A 20,505-nucleotide genomic window follows, 5' to 3' on the forward strand; every position below is an offset into this window, starting at 1 on the left:
TAGGTTATCGGTTATTTATTTAGTTTTTGGTTCAGCGAGAGCCCTTCCACAAGCTCCAGCAGTCGGGGACTTTTGTAAGAGAGGAAATACGTAACCTCTTCCTGCCTTCCTGGTACATTTGCTTTCAGCACTCCGCTAAGATGTGTCCACTCATCCACCTTCTCCCTGGTACGACGAACTCAGCAATCTACTTGCTGCCTGCCTTCCCTTCTAGAGCTTCCCACCGGCCACAATCAACCAAAGGCCAAAGCCTCCCTATTTCACAGGCAGGAACAAGCCCACACAACCCTCCCATTGACATGGGGTCCTCAGTTTGTTTTCTTCCCATGGTACAGGGGGATTGAACCCAGGGCCTAGCACTTGCTAGGCAAGTGCTCTATTACTTGAGCCACACCCCAGCCTGAGGTCCTCAGGGCATAAGCTCTGGTGCCAGACACAGGTTCAAATCCCATCCCATTTTCCAGTGATTTGAGCACCGTTCTTCATTTTGTGTGTGTGTGTGTGTACATGCACGCGCATGCACTGGTCCTGGGGCTTGAACCAGGGCTTAGGCACTGTCCCTGAGCTTCTTTTGCTCAAGGCTAGTACTCTACCACTTGAGCCACAGCACCACTTCCAGCTTTTTCTGTGTATGTGGTACTGAGGAATCAAATCCCGGGCTTCATGCGTGCTAGGCAAGCGCTCTACCACTGAGTCACCTTCCCAGCCCCATTCTTCACTTCTTGAGCTTTGGTTTTCCATGTCTAAGTCATGGCCATTACTTTCTCCATAAGATTTGCTTTGGGCCTGAAAACAGGGCAGACATCTGATCTGATGTAGTTTACTGGGTACCAACCGTCCCACACTGATGAGAGCCTCTGCTGTCCCGAGCCAGGATGAGGATATCCCCCAACAAGCATTTCTAGGACTCCCTAGGTCTAAATTTCTCAAGAGACTCGAGCCTTTAGTTATGTTTTTAAGGCGATTCAAGGATTCGACTTCTGAGTTGGGCCAAGGACAGAGCCGGGAGCAGGGTGATGTGAGTACAATGCCTAGCCTAGGCGGTGGAAGGCAGGAAGAACGTCTCAGGTTCTTGAGTTTAGCAAGTGCTAACTGTACTTCCAAGAGTCCAGTTCTTACCTAGTCCTAGCACTCGTCCTGAGCAGGGGCCTTGGAAACAAGTAGCAAGCCAATACAATATGCATAATTCAGCTGTTGCTGGGAGTCCAGCAGGGGATACTTCAGAGAAGAGTACAATGCACGCCTGTCATCCTAGCTACTCAGGAGGCTGAGATCTGAAGATCGTGGTTCAAAGCCAGCCTGGGCAAGGAAAGTCTGTGAGACTCTGATCTCCAATGAACCACCAAAAAATCGGAAGTGGCGCTGTGGCTCAAGGGGTAGAGCGCTCGCCTTGAGCTGAAGAGCTGAGGGACAGCACCCAGGCCCAGAGTTGAAGCCCCACGACCGACCCCCCCCCCCAAAAAAAAATAGAATGCACCTCACTATTCTACTGAGGGGTAAAAACAGGTATTTATCATCCCCCAGCTTCCCCAGGGCACTGTCTCCTTGGCACATCTAGCTTGTGCCAATATAAGCTAAGAGAAGGCCTCAGGTTCTAAAAGAAAACAAATAACCAACCCTGGGGGTTAGAGGCATGGCTCAGTTGGTAGAGCACTAGCCAATGAGCAAGTGTCAGGTACTGAGTTTGAGTCTCAGTCTTGGAACTAATACAGGGAAGGGTGGAAAAGTCACGGGTGCTTGCCTGGGACCCCGTGGGTATGAAGTATGAATGCGTCACTGGCCAGGGAAGTGGACCCCACACAGCCTCCACTGGAAGACTGTCGTAAGGATGAAGTAACACAGCCACAAGGCTGAGGGAAAGCTCGTGGTGATAGTTCGTGAAGTTCATGGCGCTCCCAAGATCACCATGAGTCGGCAGGGCACAGCTGCTTCCTATCACTCAGAAGCACCCAAGGGTGCCGGCAGAGCATCACAGGCCCAGGACTCAAGCTCTCTGTGGAAGGCTGGTGGTAGGGTAGTAAGGCTGCTCCTCCTGAGTACTCGCTCCTTGGAAAAATGCTCCCCCCCTTACAGCTGTACCCCCTTCCTCTACTCTCCAGCCCTTCTACCGCTCACTGCCAGGCTGCCTGCGACACTCAAGACTGCTGTCGCATTGCCCGCAACTGCTGCCACTAGCTGAACACTTCGTGTGCCAGATAATAGTGCGTTGTACACATTATGTTCATCCTTGGAAGTCTTTTCTGTGTGGCTCCTCTCATTAAATGGGTGAGGAAGCTTGAATCTGAAGCAGCGTGCACACGTGGGCTGACCAGAGACACTTTACGCTGTCTCAGTAACACACTCCCATAGGGCTGCAGCGTAAGACTACTGTGAACAGATAAGCAACCTTCATTGAAGATGGCGGAGGGGGTGCGGGGAGCACGGCTCCTCGTTTGGCTTGTTTTTAGCTCCTAATTCCATCTGTGGTTTGTGGTCTAGCTCCTCTGTGCACTCCTAACATGGACCTGTGTTTTCTAGAGACGGCTCAACTTTAAGCCAACTAATTCGCCTTTTAGTGGTAGCACTTTGCCTTTGTGTATCTTCACACAGAAATGAACACACTTGGCTGGTCCTCATGAGTAGCTTGTGCCGCAGCTCACAGCAACCAGGATGATCACAATTTGAAGCCAGCCCACGGAACAAGTGTCCAATAGTTGGACACAGTAGCATATACCTGTCATCCTAGCGATTTATGAAGTGTAAAGAGGCAGCTCTCAGTTCAAGGGAGGTCTAGGCATGGATGTGAGACCCTAGGCAAAAACAAAAACAAAAAACTAAGGCATGGCTCAAGTGGTACGGTGCCCGCGTAGCAAGTGCAAAGCCATGAATTCAGCCACTAATACCATTAAAAAAAAAAACCCAAAAATCAAAAACAAAACCACCACACAAGATTCCCTGCTTATGGAACTATAGAGCTCTACTTTCAATAGACTGCCATGTAATGAGGCAGACGTGTGCATTAAGCTGATGGGACATACCTGTTAAACACTTCCTTATTTGAAATTGATCATAGCACCTACTTCTCAGGATTGCCTTGGGAATAATGGGACGAACATTGTCTGGACCACAGTAGTTGTTTAAAAACATAACAACTATAACCAGGCACTGGTGGTGCAGGCCTGTAATACTAGCTATTCAGGAAGCTGAGATCTGAGAATCTCAGTTCACAAGTTAGCTGGGCAGACAAATCTGGAGATTCTCATCTTCAAATAACCAACAAAAAAAAAGCTGCAAGTGAGAGTATGGTCAAGCGATACAGCAAAAAAGCTGAGCCCTAAATTCAAGCCCTAGTACCAGCACAAGAAAAAAAAAGCCACACCAAAAACCCAGCTGTTAAATATGGTGATATATATAGTGATGTTGGCACAGTATCAGTGCCATCCAACAGCAAGACACTGTCTGTAGAAGAAACAGGCAGTGAGCAGCCTTCTTATTCTGAACTGCAACAGCTGGTGTGCAATGAGCCGTGAGCAGGAAGGACAGGGTGTCTTAGTGCCAGTGCTGCGTCTTCCTCCGCAGCATCCTCTGAGCTCCCCCCAGCCTAACACACCTAGACAGGATAGGTCGGAAGTCAGGGGTGACTGAGTGGTGTGTTGATTTATTCTGGACCAAAATCCTTACCAGGTCAACAGTCATCTCCCATCGTAGTTCATTAAAACTTCCATCAGCTGGGGCCAAAGCTAGCTTTTGGAGTACCTTTGTTTGGTCAGCGGCAGTTACTTCTGCCATCTCAGAGCCTCTGGTCTCTGGAGTGTGCTCAGACCGCTCTGTGCGGGAAGATCTTAGGCAATGGAGTGGATGTGCAGGACTCTAGTAATGTTGCAGAAACAGAAGTTGCTGTTACAACGTTGTTGGCAAGAGAATCAATCTTGGTCTGAATAGATGACTGTTGGCTTAATCCATTTTGAAAAACAAATAACTGCAGCGAAATTAGTAATAGCAGCCTGCTCACTTACAAATTCGTGGGAAGAATGGCAGGACGCAAGTCGCAAAGGCCTTAGGATCTGGCTGAGAATTCTTAACTGGGCGAGGGCAGCAAGATGAAACTGCAGGCCACTGAACGGAAGGGACGGCAGAACAAGTACTGGACTTCAATGCCCCTGATGCACTTAAATATGATGTCACAACCATACTCAAGAGAGTGACCACTGGGGCTGGGAAGGTGGCTCAGTGGTAGAGCGCTTGCCTTGCATGCCTGAGGCCCTGGGTTCGATTCCTCAGCACCACATAAGCAGAAAAAAAAAGCTGGAAGTGGCGCTGTGGCTCAAGTGGTAGAGCGCTCGCCTTGAGCTGAAGAGCTGAGGGACAGCGCCCAGGCCCAGAGTTCAGGCCCCACGACCGGACCCCCTCCCCGCAAAAAGAGTGACCACACGGTGTTCAGGAGTGTGGACTACAGATTAGGTGAATACAAGGGTTGTGCAAACTGTGCAGAAACATGTAACTGATGAGCCTGCCAGTGAACTATTCCCACCCCAAACACCACAACACAGAGGAAGGAAAACGGACAACCTCTGTCTATGGAAATAAGATCTCATACAAACATAAATAAATATACTGTTCTTTATACGTAAATTCAAACAGATTGTTATAAAACAGAAGACTATACACAGTTGTCTGTATAGATAATATAAAACATAAAAACCAGGATGCTGAGTGGGTGCTGGTGGTAAAAACAGAAGGGTCAAAACTTGCTCAACAATGAACTGGAAGCTGCTATGGCTTAACGAACACGGCCCACCCCTAGAAATTCAGGTTTTTCTCCTTTTTCCTCTGCCTGCTTTGGCTCGTGTCCGACTACTTGGCTGGACAGTAACTTGATTTTTGAAGTCCACTAAGCAATCTGTGGTTTCTGAGATGGCAACAAAGGACTTGATGGGAGACTCAGAGAAGCCGAGCTGCGTGAGGGAATGCTGCAGCTCTCCACTGCAGCCTGCCTCTGCCACTCTGACGGAGGACGACCTAAAAGAAAGGGAAGAATTCAGTTCACTACCCACCTACTCAGCACCACATGCTTAGAATACATTAGCAGTACACATAAGCTCGAGAATACTCCCACCAATAAGTACTACCATTTTGCCTTTGCTGAGGCGAGCGCTGGGTATGATCACATAACTTAAAGCTGCACAGTATGGACTCACAACAAGGACTCCAGCGACTTGAAATCCAGGTCAGAAGATCAGGGTTGAATGGGGATGGAGAAGTTCAGAGGAGTAAGACTTAGCTTCTGCTCTATATGTTTTAACACCGAGAGTAAATGGAGTTACCCATCCTGTTCTCAACCCAGATACACTGGACTTAAAGGGGAGAGAGGCCACATTAGTGCCGCTGTGTTTCTTTTTTTTTTTGGGGGGGGGCCGGGGGGGGTCCGGTCGTGGGGCCTGAACTCTGGGCCTGGGCGCTGTCCCTCAGCTCTTCGGCTCAAGGCAAGCGCTCTACCTCTTGAGCTACAGCGCCACTTCCAGCTTTTTTCTTTTTGCTTATGTGGTGCTGAGGAATCGAACCCAGGGCCTCAGGCATGCAAGGCAAGCGCTCTACCACTGAGCCACCTTCCCAGCCCCAGTGCCGCTGTGTTTCTATGTTAACTATCGTTCTAACACAGAGCCCGGATCAGGCCTTACTTTTCAGAAAAGCTGACAGCTGTATTTCAGTGCATGTCCCTACTCACCGCAAGGTTCCTGTTTCTGAAGACTTGGTATTCATCTCTGCATCTGTGTCAGGAGAGAATAGTAATAATGCTGGTAATCATACCACTTCTCGCTGATCGACATTGCTTTTCATCAGGCCCGTGCAAGTAGCTAAGAGCCCTGACCCTCAGAGCAAAGGGATGTGAGCGTTAGCATCCAACAGGCTTGGCTACAGAAAAGCCAAGATGAAGGCTTCTGAACGAGCCACTTCTGAATAAATCTGGATTTGAGCACCAAGGAGTTGCCAGAGGAAATCTGCCACCCACAGGGATTCACGGCACAGTGATCTAGAGTGGGCAGGACGTGGGCTTAGAGAGGCTGTCTGTTAGCAGTCATCAGAAGGCACCACAGATCTACTTGGTGGAGATGATCTAGGAGAATGAGATGGTAAGAAAATCTCACCAGGCTCCAGAGAGTGCTCCTCTTCCATTTGCAGGTAGTAAATTTTAACAAAGCAACAATAGTAATAGCAGCTGGCATCTATCAAGAGCTTACCTATGCAAAGGAATATGTTGAGGGCTTTACTGAACACACCCTTGCGATGCATAAAGCTGGGGTATGGTCTTCACCAACCTGCTTTCATGTTCTCTAAACACTAGACTCACCTACAATCCCTCAGGAGTACAGGGGATGCACTAAACGTCAGGAGGCGGCAGTAATCTCTACACGCCTGGTTTTCCATGCCTGCTTCTTCTGGGGGTGGGGGTAGGGCACCTTACAAGATCACTCACAGGCCATATACAATTATCAACACGGCCAGGCAGCTATGAGTAGCATATTTGTTCCTTCACGTGCCAAATGATTTCATGGGCCTTACATGGCCTGAAGGCCTGAGGCACCCCATCCCGGCAAGGGTTCACCTAGGGTCTGTGTTATTTCCCAGTGATTTAGAGATATTTTTCCCACTTCAATAGGCAGCCCTGATCCTAGACTTTATAAAGCCTGAAATGAAAAACATGATGAATAAGACAAGGTATTTCCCCATCTTCCGCAGGGAGAGATGACCTAGATTGAGTCCCAAAAGCTGGTTGATTTGTACAAAAGTACATTCACACAGCCCCAACAAACAGTGGGGAGCTAGCAGAAGCCCGAACATTGGTCCTGGAGTCCTCACCTGCAGTCTTGTGCTCAGACTGTTCCAAAAGAGTGAGGAGTCGGCCTTCATTTTGGCCTTTTTCCTGTGACAGAGATAAATAGATGAAAAGGTTACCTCATGGAAGGCTCTAAAACACAACTGCCGTAGCCAGATCACACCTTTTTTATTCCACAAGAAAAGAGGTGTGGTGGCAGAGATCTAGGGAAGTCTTTTGCTTTCTAATAAATGAGGGTAGACAAGGGAAAAAAGCAAACTGTCGTGAGGAGAATACAGCTCTATGCCAAGAATAGACTCCAAAGATGGATTTTACTATCAAGCTAAGCCAGTCCACCAAAAGCCTATCAAGGAATAGTAGGCTTCTGATCTATGGGTCTGGGGAGATTTAAGATACAAAAGAACTGTTTCAGGGTGGTTTCTATGAATAAACTGTCTCCTTGGTTTAAGTAGGCACTTACCTATAAACCTAACTCCAAATCATCATTTCCAAACCATTAACCGAAATGGCCTTCCTGTCTTAGTGTGTGCACTGACCGCTAAGTCAGCAGCCCTAGAATACAGAGCTGCTGCTTTATCACTGCTCCCTAAACCAAGTCTTGCCCTTCTCTATCTCTAATCCTAAGGCCTAGAGCCCCTCCATCCTCGAAGTGATCAAGGTCCAGAACCTGTAGTCCCTAGGGCTGGCCACACAAGGGAGTCAAGAGGCGATTCAGATAGAAGTTCAAACTCTTTTTTTTTTAAACCATTTGATGATGTTTCGAGACCTTAAAATGTTCATATCTATCAGCCTAATAGCTGCACTATATGCAGTCAATTCTAAGGAAATAATTGCTGGTACAAGACATATTAATGTTTTAAACAGTCTTACGATCCAGAAGGATTAGAGAAGCATAAATGTCCAATAATAGGACAATGGTTAAGCAACCATCTACAGGATACAAATGTTAACATATTTTAAAATCTAAAAATAATTTTTGTTTTTGTTGGTGCTAGGGCTTTAATTCCAGGTCTGGGCACTGTCTCTGAGCTCTTTTGCTCAAGGCTAGAGTGCTACCACTTTGAGCCACAGCACCACTTCTGGTTTTCAGGAAGTTAGTTGGAGATAAGTCCCATGGACTTTCCTGCCCATGCTGGCTTCAAACCACAATCCTCAGCCTCCTGAGTAGCTAGGATTACAGGTGTGAGGCTACCAGCGCCCAGCAAAAATAACATCTTTTCAAGTCTAAAATCAACATGTTAAAAGTCTAAAAATTAACATTTTTAAAGTCTAAGAATAAACTAAGAACTTTATACTACACAGTAATAAGCCTTTACATCCAAGACAGAAAATTATACTTCTATAGTATAGCAACAGTGTATGTGTGTGTGTGTATACATGGAGAATCAGAGAGAGAGAATCACACTAAAACTGCATAGAAAAAACTGGAGAACAGGCTATTAAAAGTTGTCACTGACTGGCAGCTAAATGACAGGTGACCATTTCCTCTGATTCTTCATACTGTTTTTGGACTTTCTATTATGTTCTGCAATAAGCATGTATTACTTTTAAGAGAAAACGTTAATTTTTAAAAAGTACAAATTGAAAAGACTAATACAAGTCTGTCCTATATGAAGTCAAACAGGAAGGAAGGGAAGAGGGGAGAGGGGAGAAACACGCCAGAACTGAGCTGTGGCCGCTCACCCCGGAAGCAGGTCAGTCGGTGGCCCCGCCCCACACGCCCCGTGCTCAGCATACCTTCGGGTTCCGCAGCTGCAGCTGTGGCTTCCCTTCCACAGGTGAATGCGCTCTCGCACTCTTTTCAGGCCGATCTTTTTGGTCGCCCATTGCAAGCTGGAGACAGGAGTCTACGTGACTTTGATACTCTCTGAATGGGACCAGGGATTTGCAGACATAACACTTCTCATTCCTGGCCAACCAGAAGAGAGGGAGAAGAGGCTGTTTTAAGATTTGCTTCTGCCTCTGGGCTCCTGCATGTGTCTCAAAGTTCTTCTACAGGAGAGACATGCCAACCAGTGCAGATTTGCTCAGCGGGATTGCCAATAAAACTAACCTGATGCCAATCAAAAGGACTGAGTGATTAGCAGTTTTCCCTGGCTGTTTCTCTGTACCCTGCTGCTGCAGCAGTGGGATGGTAATGAAATCAGCTCTTCTAACTATCTCAAACAATGCTGATTGCGCCTCACACATAAAATATTCCGTCAAACTCTTCTGAAATTAAGTGTGATAGGTTTTTCAAGGAGAAGTTAAAATTTCCACAGAAAAGGGAGCACCAAGAGCATTAAATCAAGATGACATTTTTACCATGGTGGATGAACTTGTCTGATTAGTAAATCTAGTCTGTCTAGATGCTAACTCCCTTAATTCTACAATGTGCAACATTATCTAAGAAGTTACTAAAGCACATGGTTCTGCTAAAGGCTTCTGCGTAATTTCATACACATAGTAATTTTTATCTTTTAATTATACGTAGTTTGGGGAAAGAGTCCTTGAAGTTTACTGGGTATCAATGAAAATGGAAATGTTGGGGAAAAGGGAAAACAAGTGAACATTAATTACTTCCTCTGTGGAAGGCCCTTTAAATAAAATTTCTCAACTAATTCTTTAGCCCTATTAGGAAACAACTATCCTCCCCAAGGTCTTATAGCTAATAATTATCAGATGCCTCTTATGCCTGATTCTTAAGATCATCTTAGCTTTAAGAAGCTAAGAACCATGCTGTCTTAGACTTCTCTTTCTAGCCATTACTATTCAGTAACTAACAACAAGAGATTATCTCTAAGGAAGAATTTCTCTGGAAGTCATTAAAATAAGAGAAAAAGTCTCTCAAACAAAATGCTGCTGCCTTGTGAGAGAGCTAGACTAGTATACCTTTCAAAGTTTACCAGTTAATGCAAAAAGCATTTGCTAATTCCACATACGTGAGAGAGATGGAGTTGTGAAAGGAATAGGACCTGTAGACTGGGTTAGGCAGGCTTCATCACCTTCCTTACATATAATTTCTCAAAAAAAAAAAAGATGGTCCAGGTAGTTCACTCTTATCACCCTAGCTACTCAGGAGTCTGAGATCTAAGAATCATAGTTCAAAGCCAGCCTGGACAGGAAAGTCTGTGAGACTCTTTTTTGGGGGGGAGGGGTCGGTCGTGGGGCCTGAACTCTGGGCCTGGGCGCTGTCCCTCAGCTCTTCAGCTCAAGGCTAGCGCTCTACCACTTGAGCCACAGCGCCACTTCTGGCTTTTTTCTTTTTGCTTATGTGGTGCTGAGGAATCGAACCCAGGGCCTCAGGCATGCAAGGCAAGCACTCTACCACGGAGCCACCTTCCCAGCCCCTGTGAGACTCTTATCTCCAATAAACTACTTAGAAAAAGCTGGAAGTGGTTCTGTGGCTCAAGTGGCAGACAGAGTGCAGCCTTGAGCCAACGAAGCACAGGGATAGTGCCCAGGCTTAGAGTTCAATCCCCAGGACTGGCCAAAAAAAAAAAAAAAAGAGTGGGGGAGGGAGTTGGGAGACTGGTTCAAGGGGTATGGTACCTGCCAACTGAGCACAAGGTTCTGATTTCAAACCCTAGTACCATCAGAAACAAAAACAAACGTTATCTTTAGTCACTGAGTTATAAAGTAACTAATATTCCTAGAACAATGACTATGAGAAGCTATTAGCTAATATTGTTAATGCTACCTCAGACATAATTTATGAATGCTAGGGATTTCAACATGAATTCAAGAGTATGACAGTCGTGTCAGGGGCACAGAAATGTTAAACATAAAACAAAACAATCGGAAGTGGCGCTATGTATGGCTCAAGTGGTAGAGCGCTCGCCTTGGGCTGAAGAGCTGAGGGACAGCGCCCAGGCCCAGAGTTCAGGCCCCATGACCGACCAAAAAAAACAAAAAGCAAAACAAAACAATCCTGAAATCTAAGCTGGCTTTCACCTTTATTCCTGGCTACCCAGGAGGCTGAGTCAGCCTGGGCAGACAAATCTGAGATTCTTATCACTAATTAACCAACAAAATGCTGGAACTGTAGACATGGCAAAAATAATAGAGCACTGTGAGCAGAAAAAGTAAATCTAGAGTGTGATACCCTGAGTCAAGCCCCAGTCGAGCCACTGCTTAAAAACTTAAGAAATTTAAGAAACTTAGCTACTCAGGAGACTGAGATCTGAGGATCATGGTTCAAAGCCAGCTGGGGTAGGAAAGTCCATGAGACTCTTATCTCCAATTAACGACCAAAAAACCAGAAGTGGCGCTGTGGCTCAAGTGGTTGAGTGCTGGCCTTGAGCAAAAGAAGCATGGGGACAGTGCCCAGGCCCTGAGTTCAAGCCCCAGGCCTGGCCAAAAAATAAAAAAAAGGGTAATCTCCAGAGGAGCATCCCCCCCATGGCCATCGCCCCCCACCCCCCAAAAAAAGTTGAGATTAGGGTAGTAGATGCCAGAGGAGGAGGAGGTTGAGGACAGGCTGATCAGTGGGTATAAAGTTATAAATAGGAATTGGAAGTTCTGGTGTCTTATACAGTAGGTCCTATTATACAGCATTATGACTAGTAGACAATGTACTAATATTTCAAAAAGCTAGAAGAAATGGATTGAAATGTGTTTACTATAAACAATGACAAACACTTGAACAGATGCATTAAACCTGATTTAAACATTACATAATACATACCTGTATCAAAATATCACATATTTTTTTGTATTTTCATATACCAATTGAAACCAAAGAAAAAAAGAAGAGCCTGAACAGTTTCTGCGTAGAGACTCACTACTCTTAATACATTGTATGTAAGTAACCTCTGCAATACCGGCACCTCACCCCTTTGAGAACAGGCTTTTTGCCAGACACCAGTGACTCACACTCATAATCTTAGCTACTCAGGAAGCTGACATAAGAGAATCACAGTCCAAAGCAGACAATCTACAAGCCTCTTATCACACCCAATTAACCTGCAAGAAGTGGAGGTGTGGCTCAAAGAGCAGAGCACCAGCTATCAGTGAAGAAGCAAAGAGAGCACAAGGTTCTGAGTTCAAGGAAAAGGGCTTTCCTAGCTCAGATGCAACCAATAATGCAAGAAGTCCTCGAAGCAACTTGAAGCCTTTTGCCACGCAACTTCTTATTTGAGGAATGGGATGTGTTGGAGTCCTGGGGTTTGAACCCAGGGCTGTATGCTCTACTATTCGAGCCACACTCTCAGCCCACAATTCAACTTCTGTGCTATGACAGCAGAGAGCATCTGTTCACTCCCGTGGAGCACACGTTTAAAGGAAACAGAAACCTAAGAGTAATATGGAAGCGGAATGGACGTCAGGAAAGAGATACACTGACATAAGCTAGAAATAAGCACAGGAAGCTCAGGCATCCCCGACAATGAAGTGATCGTCAGGCCAGAGAAAGACAGGGTGAGAGAAAATGGTCTCTGCTCAATGCAACCCATGCTTTGCTGAGGAAGAAGCCTGCGAATGAACACGACACTTACTTGTCAAGATCTAGAGAAGTCCGCACAGCTGTCCCGCCGCTACTCTTCTTCCTGGCTTCTTTTTGTCTCCGAGTCAACACTGAAAAGAAAACATTGTTAGTTAGCAATGCCTAAAACCCCATTCGGTGGGGAAGAAAGTCCATGGTCTTTGAAGTGTCAACTTTTCCCATACTGAAGACAACACCTACACTGTGTGTACCAAGACTGCCTTTCTGCAAAACAATGAGATTTAAAGCCCTCATTCACTCCATGAATGGTTTTTATGTGCTATACCAACCAGCAGAAATCATGAGATTTAGGGGGATTTAGTAGTGTGTGTGTGTTGTGTGGTTGTGTGTGTGTATCAACACTGGAACATTGGGAGCTTGAACTCAGTGTGTGTGTGTGTAGATAAGAGTCTTACAAACTTTCCTGCCCAGGCTGGCTTTGAACCCCAATTGTTAGATCTCAGCCTCCTGAGGAACTAGGATGACAGGTGTGAGCCACCGGTGCCTGGCTGGGAGTTACTCTTTCCCAGTCAGAATTTGGTCTGGTATGAAACACGGCCAATGAGGCACTCCATGAAACATAGTAATGACTGTTCTAGCTCAGTATCTACCAAAGTCTAATATTTACAAAACTCTGCAGTATGTTCCGCTTATAAACATGGAAACTGCTTCTCCAAACAGTTACACAACCAGCCTCTACCACTACATTAAGACCTCTTCCCTACTTCTGGGATGTATAAATGCTTTGCCCCCCCCCCCTATGATCTATAAATACTTTGTTTCACACCGAAAGATACTTGTTTATAAAAGCATACCATCTTAAGTGGTCTTGACCATCAATCAAGTGTTTTTCAGTCTTTATTCTTTGCTATAAAAAAACTGACAATTTTATTTTTTGCCAATCCTGGGGCTTGAACTCAGGGCCTGGGCACTGTTTCTGAGCTTCTTTTGCTCAAGGCTAGCACTCTACCACTTGAGCCACAGCACCACTTCTGGCTTTTTCTCTTTATGTGGTACTAAGGAATGGAACCCAAGGCTTCATGCATGCTAGGCAAGCACTCTTACCTAGCTGGACAATTTTATTTTTAACCATATCTTCCTTCCTCTTAACACCTGAAGCCCCCACAGCAGAGAATTCAGAAAGATGAACAGTTCATGACTTTTTCTTTTTTTGCTGGTCTAGGGCTTTAACTCAGGGCCTGGGCACTGTCCCTGACCTTCTTTGCTCAAGGCTAGGACTCTACAACTTGAGCCACAATGCCACTTCCAGCTTTTCTGAGTGGTTTACTGGAGATAAGAGTCTCCTACTCAGGACTTTCCTACTCAGGCTGGCTTTGAACTGTGATCCTCAGATCTCAGCCTCCAGGGTAGCTAGGATTATAAGCATGAGCCACCAGTGCCCAGCAGGTGTTAATTCTTTATCCAGTGTCACATGATAAACATGTGACGCTGAGTAGGCTGTGTGGTCTCTACCACAACTATTCTGCATTGCAGTAGAAAACCAGCCACAGACAATATAAACCCCTGAGTACACCTGTGTTCCAATCAAAGTTTACTTATAATAACTTGTATCTGACTGGATTTGGCCCTGGACTGGCTGCAGTTTGCCAACCCTTTGCATCCAGCCTTCCATAAATACCACTGGTAAGCAATAGTATGGTCTCCTTTTGACTGCTAGGGGAATTCACCTCCTCCAAGGGAAATGCCTTCTGTTGCTACACTGCAATCTGGCTCAATTTGCATTTACTGGGAGCCATGAGAATTAACAGATACTAAAAACACACACAATAACTAATAATGTGTATTTGCCTCTGGGAGTATGACATGGAAGACTTGGAAAAGGAAGAAAGCATGTTTTTCCTCTGTGCACTTTTGTGTGTGCATGCCAGTACTAGTAATCTGAACTCAGGGTCTCACATTCTCACTAGGCTTTGTCACTCATGGCTAGTTCTCTACCATTTGAGCCAGGCCTTCACTTCCAACTGTTTGTTGGTTAATTGGAGATAAGCATCTTGAATTTGTCTACCTAGGTTGGCTTTAAAACAAGATCCTTGGGGCTGGGAAGGTAGCTCAGTGGTATAGTGCTTGCCTTGCATGAATGAGGCCCTCGGTTCCATTCCTCACACCACATAAGCAGAAAAAGCCAGAAGTGGGGCTGAGGCTCAAGTGGTAGAGCGCTAGTCTACAGCCAAAGAGCTGAGGGACAATGCCCAGGCCCAGAGTTCAGGCCCCACCACTGACAAACAACAACAACAACAACAACAAGATCCTTACATCTCAGCCTCCTAAGTAGCAAGGATTCTAGGCATGAGTCAACAGTGCCTGGCCACTATATACTTCTTTGTAATGCTGGAGAAGGTAGATAGGTAGCTGCAGTGATTCATGCCTATAATCTTCTAGTCCAGAGGTACAGTTAGGAGGACCATCTTTTGAGGACAGCTGAGCAAAAAGTTAGTAAGACCCTATCTCAACAAACAAGCTAGAAGTGGTGGGTGGCATATCTGTGTAATTTTAGGTTAAGCAGGAAACATAGGAAGATTGTGGTCTGAGGCTGGCCTGAGACCCTATGTGAAAAATAGCCCAATCCCAAAGGAGTAGGGAAGGGGTGGTGTGGCTCAAGTAGTCAAACAGTTACCCAGCAAGCATAAGACTCTCAGGCCCAACCGGATACTGCTAAAACAAGAGCAGAGGGGAGGGAAGGTAGAACTACATTACAAATATCCAGACACCAGTTAGAAACTAAAGACCTATTTCTAAGCTTCTGGCCAAGTCAGATTTTATAAGAAAAATTAAAGTACTACAGGAGAAAATTGTCCGGGACACAGCTACAGACCCAGCTTCCAATCTATCAATCTACAACTTATATTTCTTCATCTTATGAATGATGATTTCATGAGAAATTTAATCAAGTGCTTTGCTGAAATCAATTAAAGGGTCAGTGCCTCAAGATTACTGATTCCTTTAAGTTTTCTTTTACCCCTCTCCTATTGGTCCCTCATATTGACTAACAAGCATAAAAATAAAGAGGAAAAAAAAAAAACAATTTGGAAACCACTCCACAGACAGAGCTGGAAAAGGAATTACTTGCTTCTAGCACTTTATGTCCAGCTCTACTGAACTTAGTACATTTTTTGTTCTTAACCATTTATGTCATTCTTCTTTCTATACCATGCAAATTCTGAATTCAGAAGTTTAAAAAAAAATCTGATCAGTGTTCTCAGCAGAGTTCAGCACAGATATTAATAAAAATCTGGATGATTAAATTCTATATTGGTAGCCAGATGCCAGTAGCTACTCAGGAGACTGAGAACTGAAGATCACAGTTTGAGGCCAGTCTGGGCAGAAAAGTCCTCTTGAGACTCTTATCTCCAGCTAACTACTCAAAACAAAACCCAAAACCGGAAGTGGTGCTGTTGCTCAAAGTGGTAGAGTGCTGGTCTTGAGCAAAAGAGCTTAGGGATAATACCCAGGCCCTGAGTTCAAGGCCCAGGTCCATAACAGAAAAAAAGTCTATATTTGATAAGCCAGGCATAATGGTACATGACCATAATCCCACCACTTGGGAGGCTGAAGCAGAATGGAGAGTAAAATTTAAGCTAGCCTGGACCACGTAACAGGACCCTGTCTCAAAATAAAAAATTAAAAAGTGCACTAAAGTCCCTGCAAAGCTCTCATCAAAGGATAGGCTCAAGACAGGCGCTGGTGGCTGACGCCTGTAATCCTAGCTACTCAGGAGGCTGAGATCTGAGGATCCCAGTTCAACACCAGCCGTGGCAGGAAAGCTTATGAGATTCTTTTTTTTGGGGGGGGGGGAGGGGGGGTGTCCGGTTGTGGGGCTTGAACTCAGGGCCTGGGCGCTATCCCTCAACTCTTCAGCTCAAGGCCAGTGCTCTACCACTTGAGCCACAGTGCCACTTCCGGCCTTTTTTCCCCCTGCTTATGTGGTACTGAGGAATCGAACCCAGGGCCTCATGCATGCAAGGCAAGCGCTCTACCACTGAGCCACCTTCCCAGCCCAGTCTATGAGACTCTTATCCCCAGTGAACCACCAGAAAACTGGAAGTGGCACTGTGGCTCAAGTGGTGGAGCACTCGCCTTGAGCTGAAGAGCAGAGGTACAGCGCCCAGGCCCAGAGTTCAAGCCCCGTGACCAAGTCCCTGCAAAGCACAAATCATTATTTGTATTTTATAGATGATGAAGTATTAACCTGACCAAGGTCACAAAGCCAAACAAACCCAACGCAAGGAAGGCAATCCATGTCTGACTACAAGGAGTGCGCCTTCTTCTACAAGAGCAGACCATCTCTCCTGGGAAGGCAAAGGATGGGAAGAGAGAAAGAGGTAAAAGTGAGTGAGTAGGCAGGCACAAGTATTTGAGGGACACCTCAGATGGCCAGGACTAAAAGGCACTTGAAAGCTAAGAGACACAACTACAATCACGCAACACTACCTCAGCTGTGTGGACTCCATCCACCAACAATACACGTAGGACGGTGGCTTAGCAATGTCATGATGCATCCAAAAATAAAGAGTGTAGTCCACTGATAAATAGCACTGGCTCTGGAGTCAGAATGCACCCAATTTGTGCTACTACTACCTGTGTGGCCTTAGGCATGTTCTGTAACCTCTGAATATCAGTTTATCTAACAAAAAAAAAAGGTCATATGGGAAACCACAAATAAAGTTGTACAAGCCACAGCGCCACTTCCGGCTTTTTTCTTTTTGCTTATGTGGTGCTGGGAATCGAACCTAGGGCCTCAGGCATGCAAGGCAAGCGCTCTACCACTGAGCCACCTTCCCAGACCCTATTTCTTAACTTTATTCGAGGGCTTAAAAGCCATGCTTGAAACCAGAGCCTATCTGTGTACAATTTTGGTCTGGTTTTTTTTTTTTTTTTATTTGAAGATGAATTTTATTTTATTTTATTTTTTGTCAGTGTTGGGGGCTGGTTAGGGCCTCAAGCTCTTGATCACCTTTTTCAGTTAAGGCTAGTTCACTACCACTTGTGTCATAGCTCCATTTCCATCTTTTTGCTAGATAATTGGAGATAAGTCTCATGAATTTGTTTGCCTGGGCTGGGTTAAAACCTTAATCCTCAGATTTCAGCATCTTGAGTAGGATTACAGGCATGAACCTGGCTGAATATGATTTTTAAAATCATGTGTCATTAAGAATCATGTCTGCCCATTGCAACAAAGAGATATACAAGACATTATGTCAAAAAACGAACTTTACAACTTTGGGGGGGTGGGGATGGGAAGGGGGAACAAAGGAGGAGGCAAGATTATTTCTTTGTTGCTTTGTATGTTCCTCCCCCACACAATTTTGGTCTGTTTTAAATGGTTTCCACACTAAATTCTACACAGAATGGACAAGTAAATAGCCAAAGCATTACAGAATAGTTCTTAATACCATATAAACATCAGCACATTTGCTTTCAAAATTCAAAGATAAGCAGTCAAAAATAAACCGTATGGCTGAGTACTACTGTCTGCAGTAAAGACAAGGGCTCCTGGAGGAGAGTGGAAATTGCACAAAGAAAAGCGATTTCACAGAATGACAGCGGTTAAGTCTCCTCAGGTTGTCTTCCCCAGACTCAAAGCCCTCACTCAGTACACATGTTTGAGGGAACAGGAAGCACAGAACTTCCTCCTGACCCCAGCACCTCATGCTGCCTGCCTAGGGCTGAGACTAAAACTACCAACGAACTAACTCATTCCCTCTGAAATACATGGCTACTTAAGTTTAAATCTTAATTACAATTAGGTATAATTTAAAATTCAGCTGCTCTGTCTCCTGAGCCACATTTCAAATGCTCAACAGCCACAAGTGACTACTGTATTTGACAGCACAAGTAAGACATTTTCCATCACGGCGGTGCTTTTCCTCTAAGAGATAAACAGCACTAATGCTGTCATGCCTCAAATCTGTTTACCTTGGGAGCCACAAGAAATCCAAGCTTCCAGCCCTAGCAGGGTGGTTCACATATCTAGTTCCAACACTAGGGTGGCTAAGAGAGACACCTCATAAGGAGAGGAAAGGGGAGGGGAGGGGAAGGGATTCCAACTTTCTCTGAATCTAAAGGTCCATTTTAGTGAACTCTATAGTTTTGTATATACGAGATGTAGTCTGACAAGAGGTTTCTTTTTTCCCTTCCTCTCAAATCTGAAAGGAAGAAATGACCTTTATTTCATTTCTAATTGCCCTGGCTAGAACCTTTAGTACCATGTCAAAAGTGGAGAGGACATCTTTCTTTGTTCCTGGTTAAGAAAGCTTTCAGCCTTTCACCATTAACTAAGTAAATGGTAACTATGGGTTTTTCCTAAGGGCCCCCTCTCAGGTTAAGAAGTTCCTGTCTATTTCTATTTCTAGTTTTTCAAGGATCTTATCAGGAAAGTGTATTGAGTTTTGCCAAATGCTTTTAGATATCACACAGTTTTTTGTCCTTTCTTCCATCATACAGTGTATTATGTTAATTGACTTCCTAATGTTAAGCCTTTCAGGTAACTTTTGATGATGGAAGAGCACCAGAAGAACTTCTACATTACTCTACTACTAAAATGATTAATCTACTTCCATCCACAGCCACCTACTGTGGGTCTGCCTTTCTATTACATGAGATGAACTGCCCCTAGGGTTGACACACTAACTTTTCCATGTGACCCTGGCTCCTAGTACCTCTTGATTAATCAACAATCACTTCCTGCCATCATCTCTCCTGAATGATTATGTTTTCCTTCTTTTTCAGATAATTTCTATCAGCATACAAGTATGTGGCCCTCCTTCTCACCTGGTTATCTGTAACTTCATCTCTCACTATCTACTCTGCATCCACACTTGTCATTCTCCAGCACCCTAAATGATGTGTGACTCCAAACTCTTAGTTTTCTCCTCCAAACCTGATTCTGCCCATGTTTCCATTCTCAAAAAATGAAATCATCACCATGTGCTGGTGGCTCACACCTATAACCCCAGCTACTCAGGAGTGTAAGATCTGAGGATCAAGGTTCAAAGCCAGCCCGGGCAGGAAAGTCCGGGAGACTCTTATCTCCAATAAACCACTCAGGAAACTGGAAGTGGTGCTGTGGCTCAAGTGGTAGAGCGCTGGCCTTGAGCTGAAGGGCTGAGGGACAGCGCGCAGGCCCAGAGTTCAAGCCCCATGACAACCCAGAACAACATTATATCTTTTTACATCTTGCCAGGAATAGTTCAAGAGCTTCCTCTTCAGTCACAATTTTTGTTTCTATTTCTCTACAGACTTATTTTCCACGTAGTAGCCCGTCAGATTGCATCACCTGCTTATTTTCTCTTCTCCATGTCATTTCGTGGTATTTAGAATAAAGTACAAAACACTTGACTTAGCCACTGCTCACCTCCTTCCAGCTCTGCAGCTCTAATTCAGTTATTGTGGCTCTCAGCAACTTAAAAAACATATAAAATCTTGGGCTGGGAAGTGGTAAAGTGCTTGCCTAGCATGCATGAAGCCCTGGGTTTGATTCCTCAGTACCACATAAACAGAAAAAGTCAGTAATGGTGCTGAGGCTCAAGTGGCAGAGTGCTAGCCTTGAGCAAAAGAAGCTGGGACAATGTCCAGGCCCTGAGTTCAAGCCTCAGGATTGGCAAGAAACAAAAATAGTCTTTTAAAACATCATATAAAAAATCATATAAAATCTTGCTTTCATATTTATTCTCTTTGCCTAAAGTGACTCCATTAAATATCTCCAAAAGTCTCTCATTTTTAATTTTTAAAAATCACTACTTCTCTGTTCCAGTCAATTTATACCCCCTAGTCTTGCCTCATTTTTCTCATTTATTTATTTTTCTCTCACAAAATGTAAGCTCTCAAACCACTTCCCTTTCATTCTATGCTATGTTCAGCTTGTCCCATAGTTCCTGGGTTGTAGCAGATGCTGAATAGTTAGGTTGTCAGTAAAGTAGCCCAAATGGCCAGGTGCCAGCGACTCATAACTCTAATCCTAGCTACTTCAGGAGGCTGAGATCTGAAGACCATAGTTTGGAGCCAGCCTGGGTAGGAAGTCCGTGAGACTCTTATCTCTAATTAACACCCACCCCCAGTAAAAGTGAAGCTGTGGCTCAATTGGTAGAATGCCAACATTGACCACAAAAGCTCAGGGATAGTGCCCAGGCTTTGAGTTCAAATCTCAGGAGAGGAACAAAAAAAGGAGGAGTAAGAGGAGGAGGAGGAGGGAGGAAAGGGAGGGAGGGGGGAG

The 20,505-nt window shown here is 45.0% G+C and overlaps 1 protein-coding gene across 3 annotated transcripts in view; it reads right to left on the reverse strand.

Annotated features, from left to right (window-relative positions):
• Positions 1 to 4,585: 4,585 nt before the first annotated feature.
• Uimc1 (ubiquitin interaction motif containing 1) overlaps positions 4,586 to 20,505 on the reverse strand; it is an 84,949-nt gene continuing 69,029 nt past the window's right edge. For all 3 annotated transcript variants that reach the window (XM_042667093.1, XM_042667092.1, XM_042667091.1), the window contains 5 exons: positions 12,289 to 12,367; positions 8,552 to 8,723; positions 6,838 to 6,901; positions 5,705 to 5,747; positions 4,586 to 4,998 (listed from right to left, as the gene is read on the reverse strand). In XM_042667093.1, coding sequence (XP_042523027.1) covers positions 4,788 to 4,998; positions 5,705 to 5,747; positions 6,838 to 6,901; positions 8,552 to 8,723; positions 12,289 to 12,367 — 569 coding nt within the window. In that variant the 3' untranslated portion in view covers positions 4,586 to 4,787. The remainder of the gene's footprint in view (positions 4,999 to 5,704; positions 5,748 to 6,837; positions 6,902 to 8,551; positions 8,724 to 12,288; positions 12,368 to 20,505) is intronic.

Source organism: Dipodomys spectabilis, unplaced genomic scaffold (genome assembly GCF_019054845.1).
Source record: "Dipodomys spectabilis isolate Male_0828 unplaced genomic scaffold, ASM1905484v1 ptg000375l, whole genome shotgun sequence".
Lineage (NCBI taxonomy): Eukaryota > Metazoa > Chordata > Mammalia > Rodentia > Heteromyidae > Dipodomys > Dipodomys spectabilis.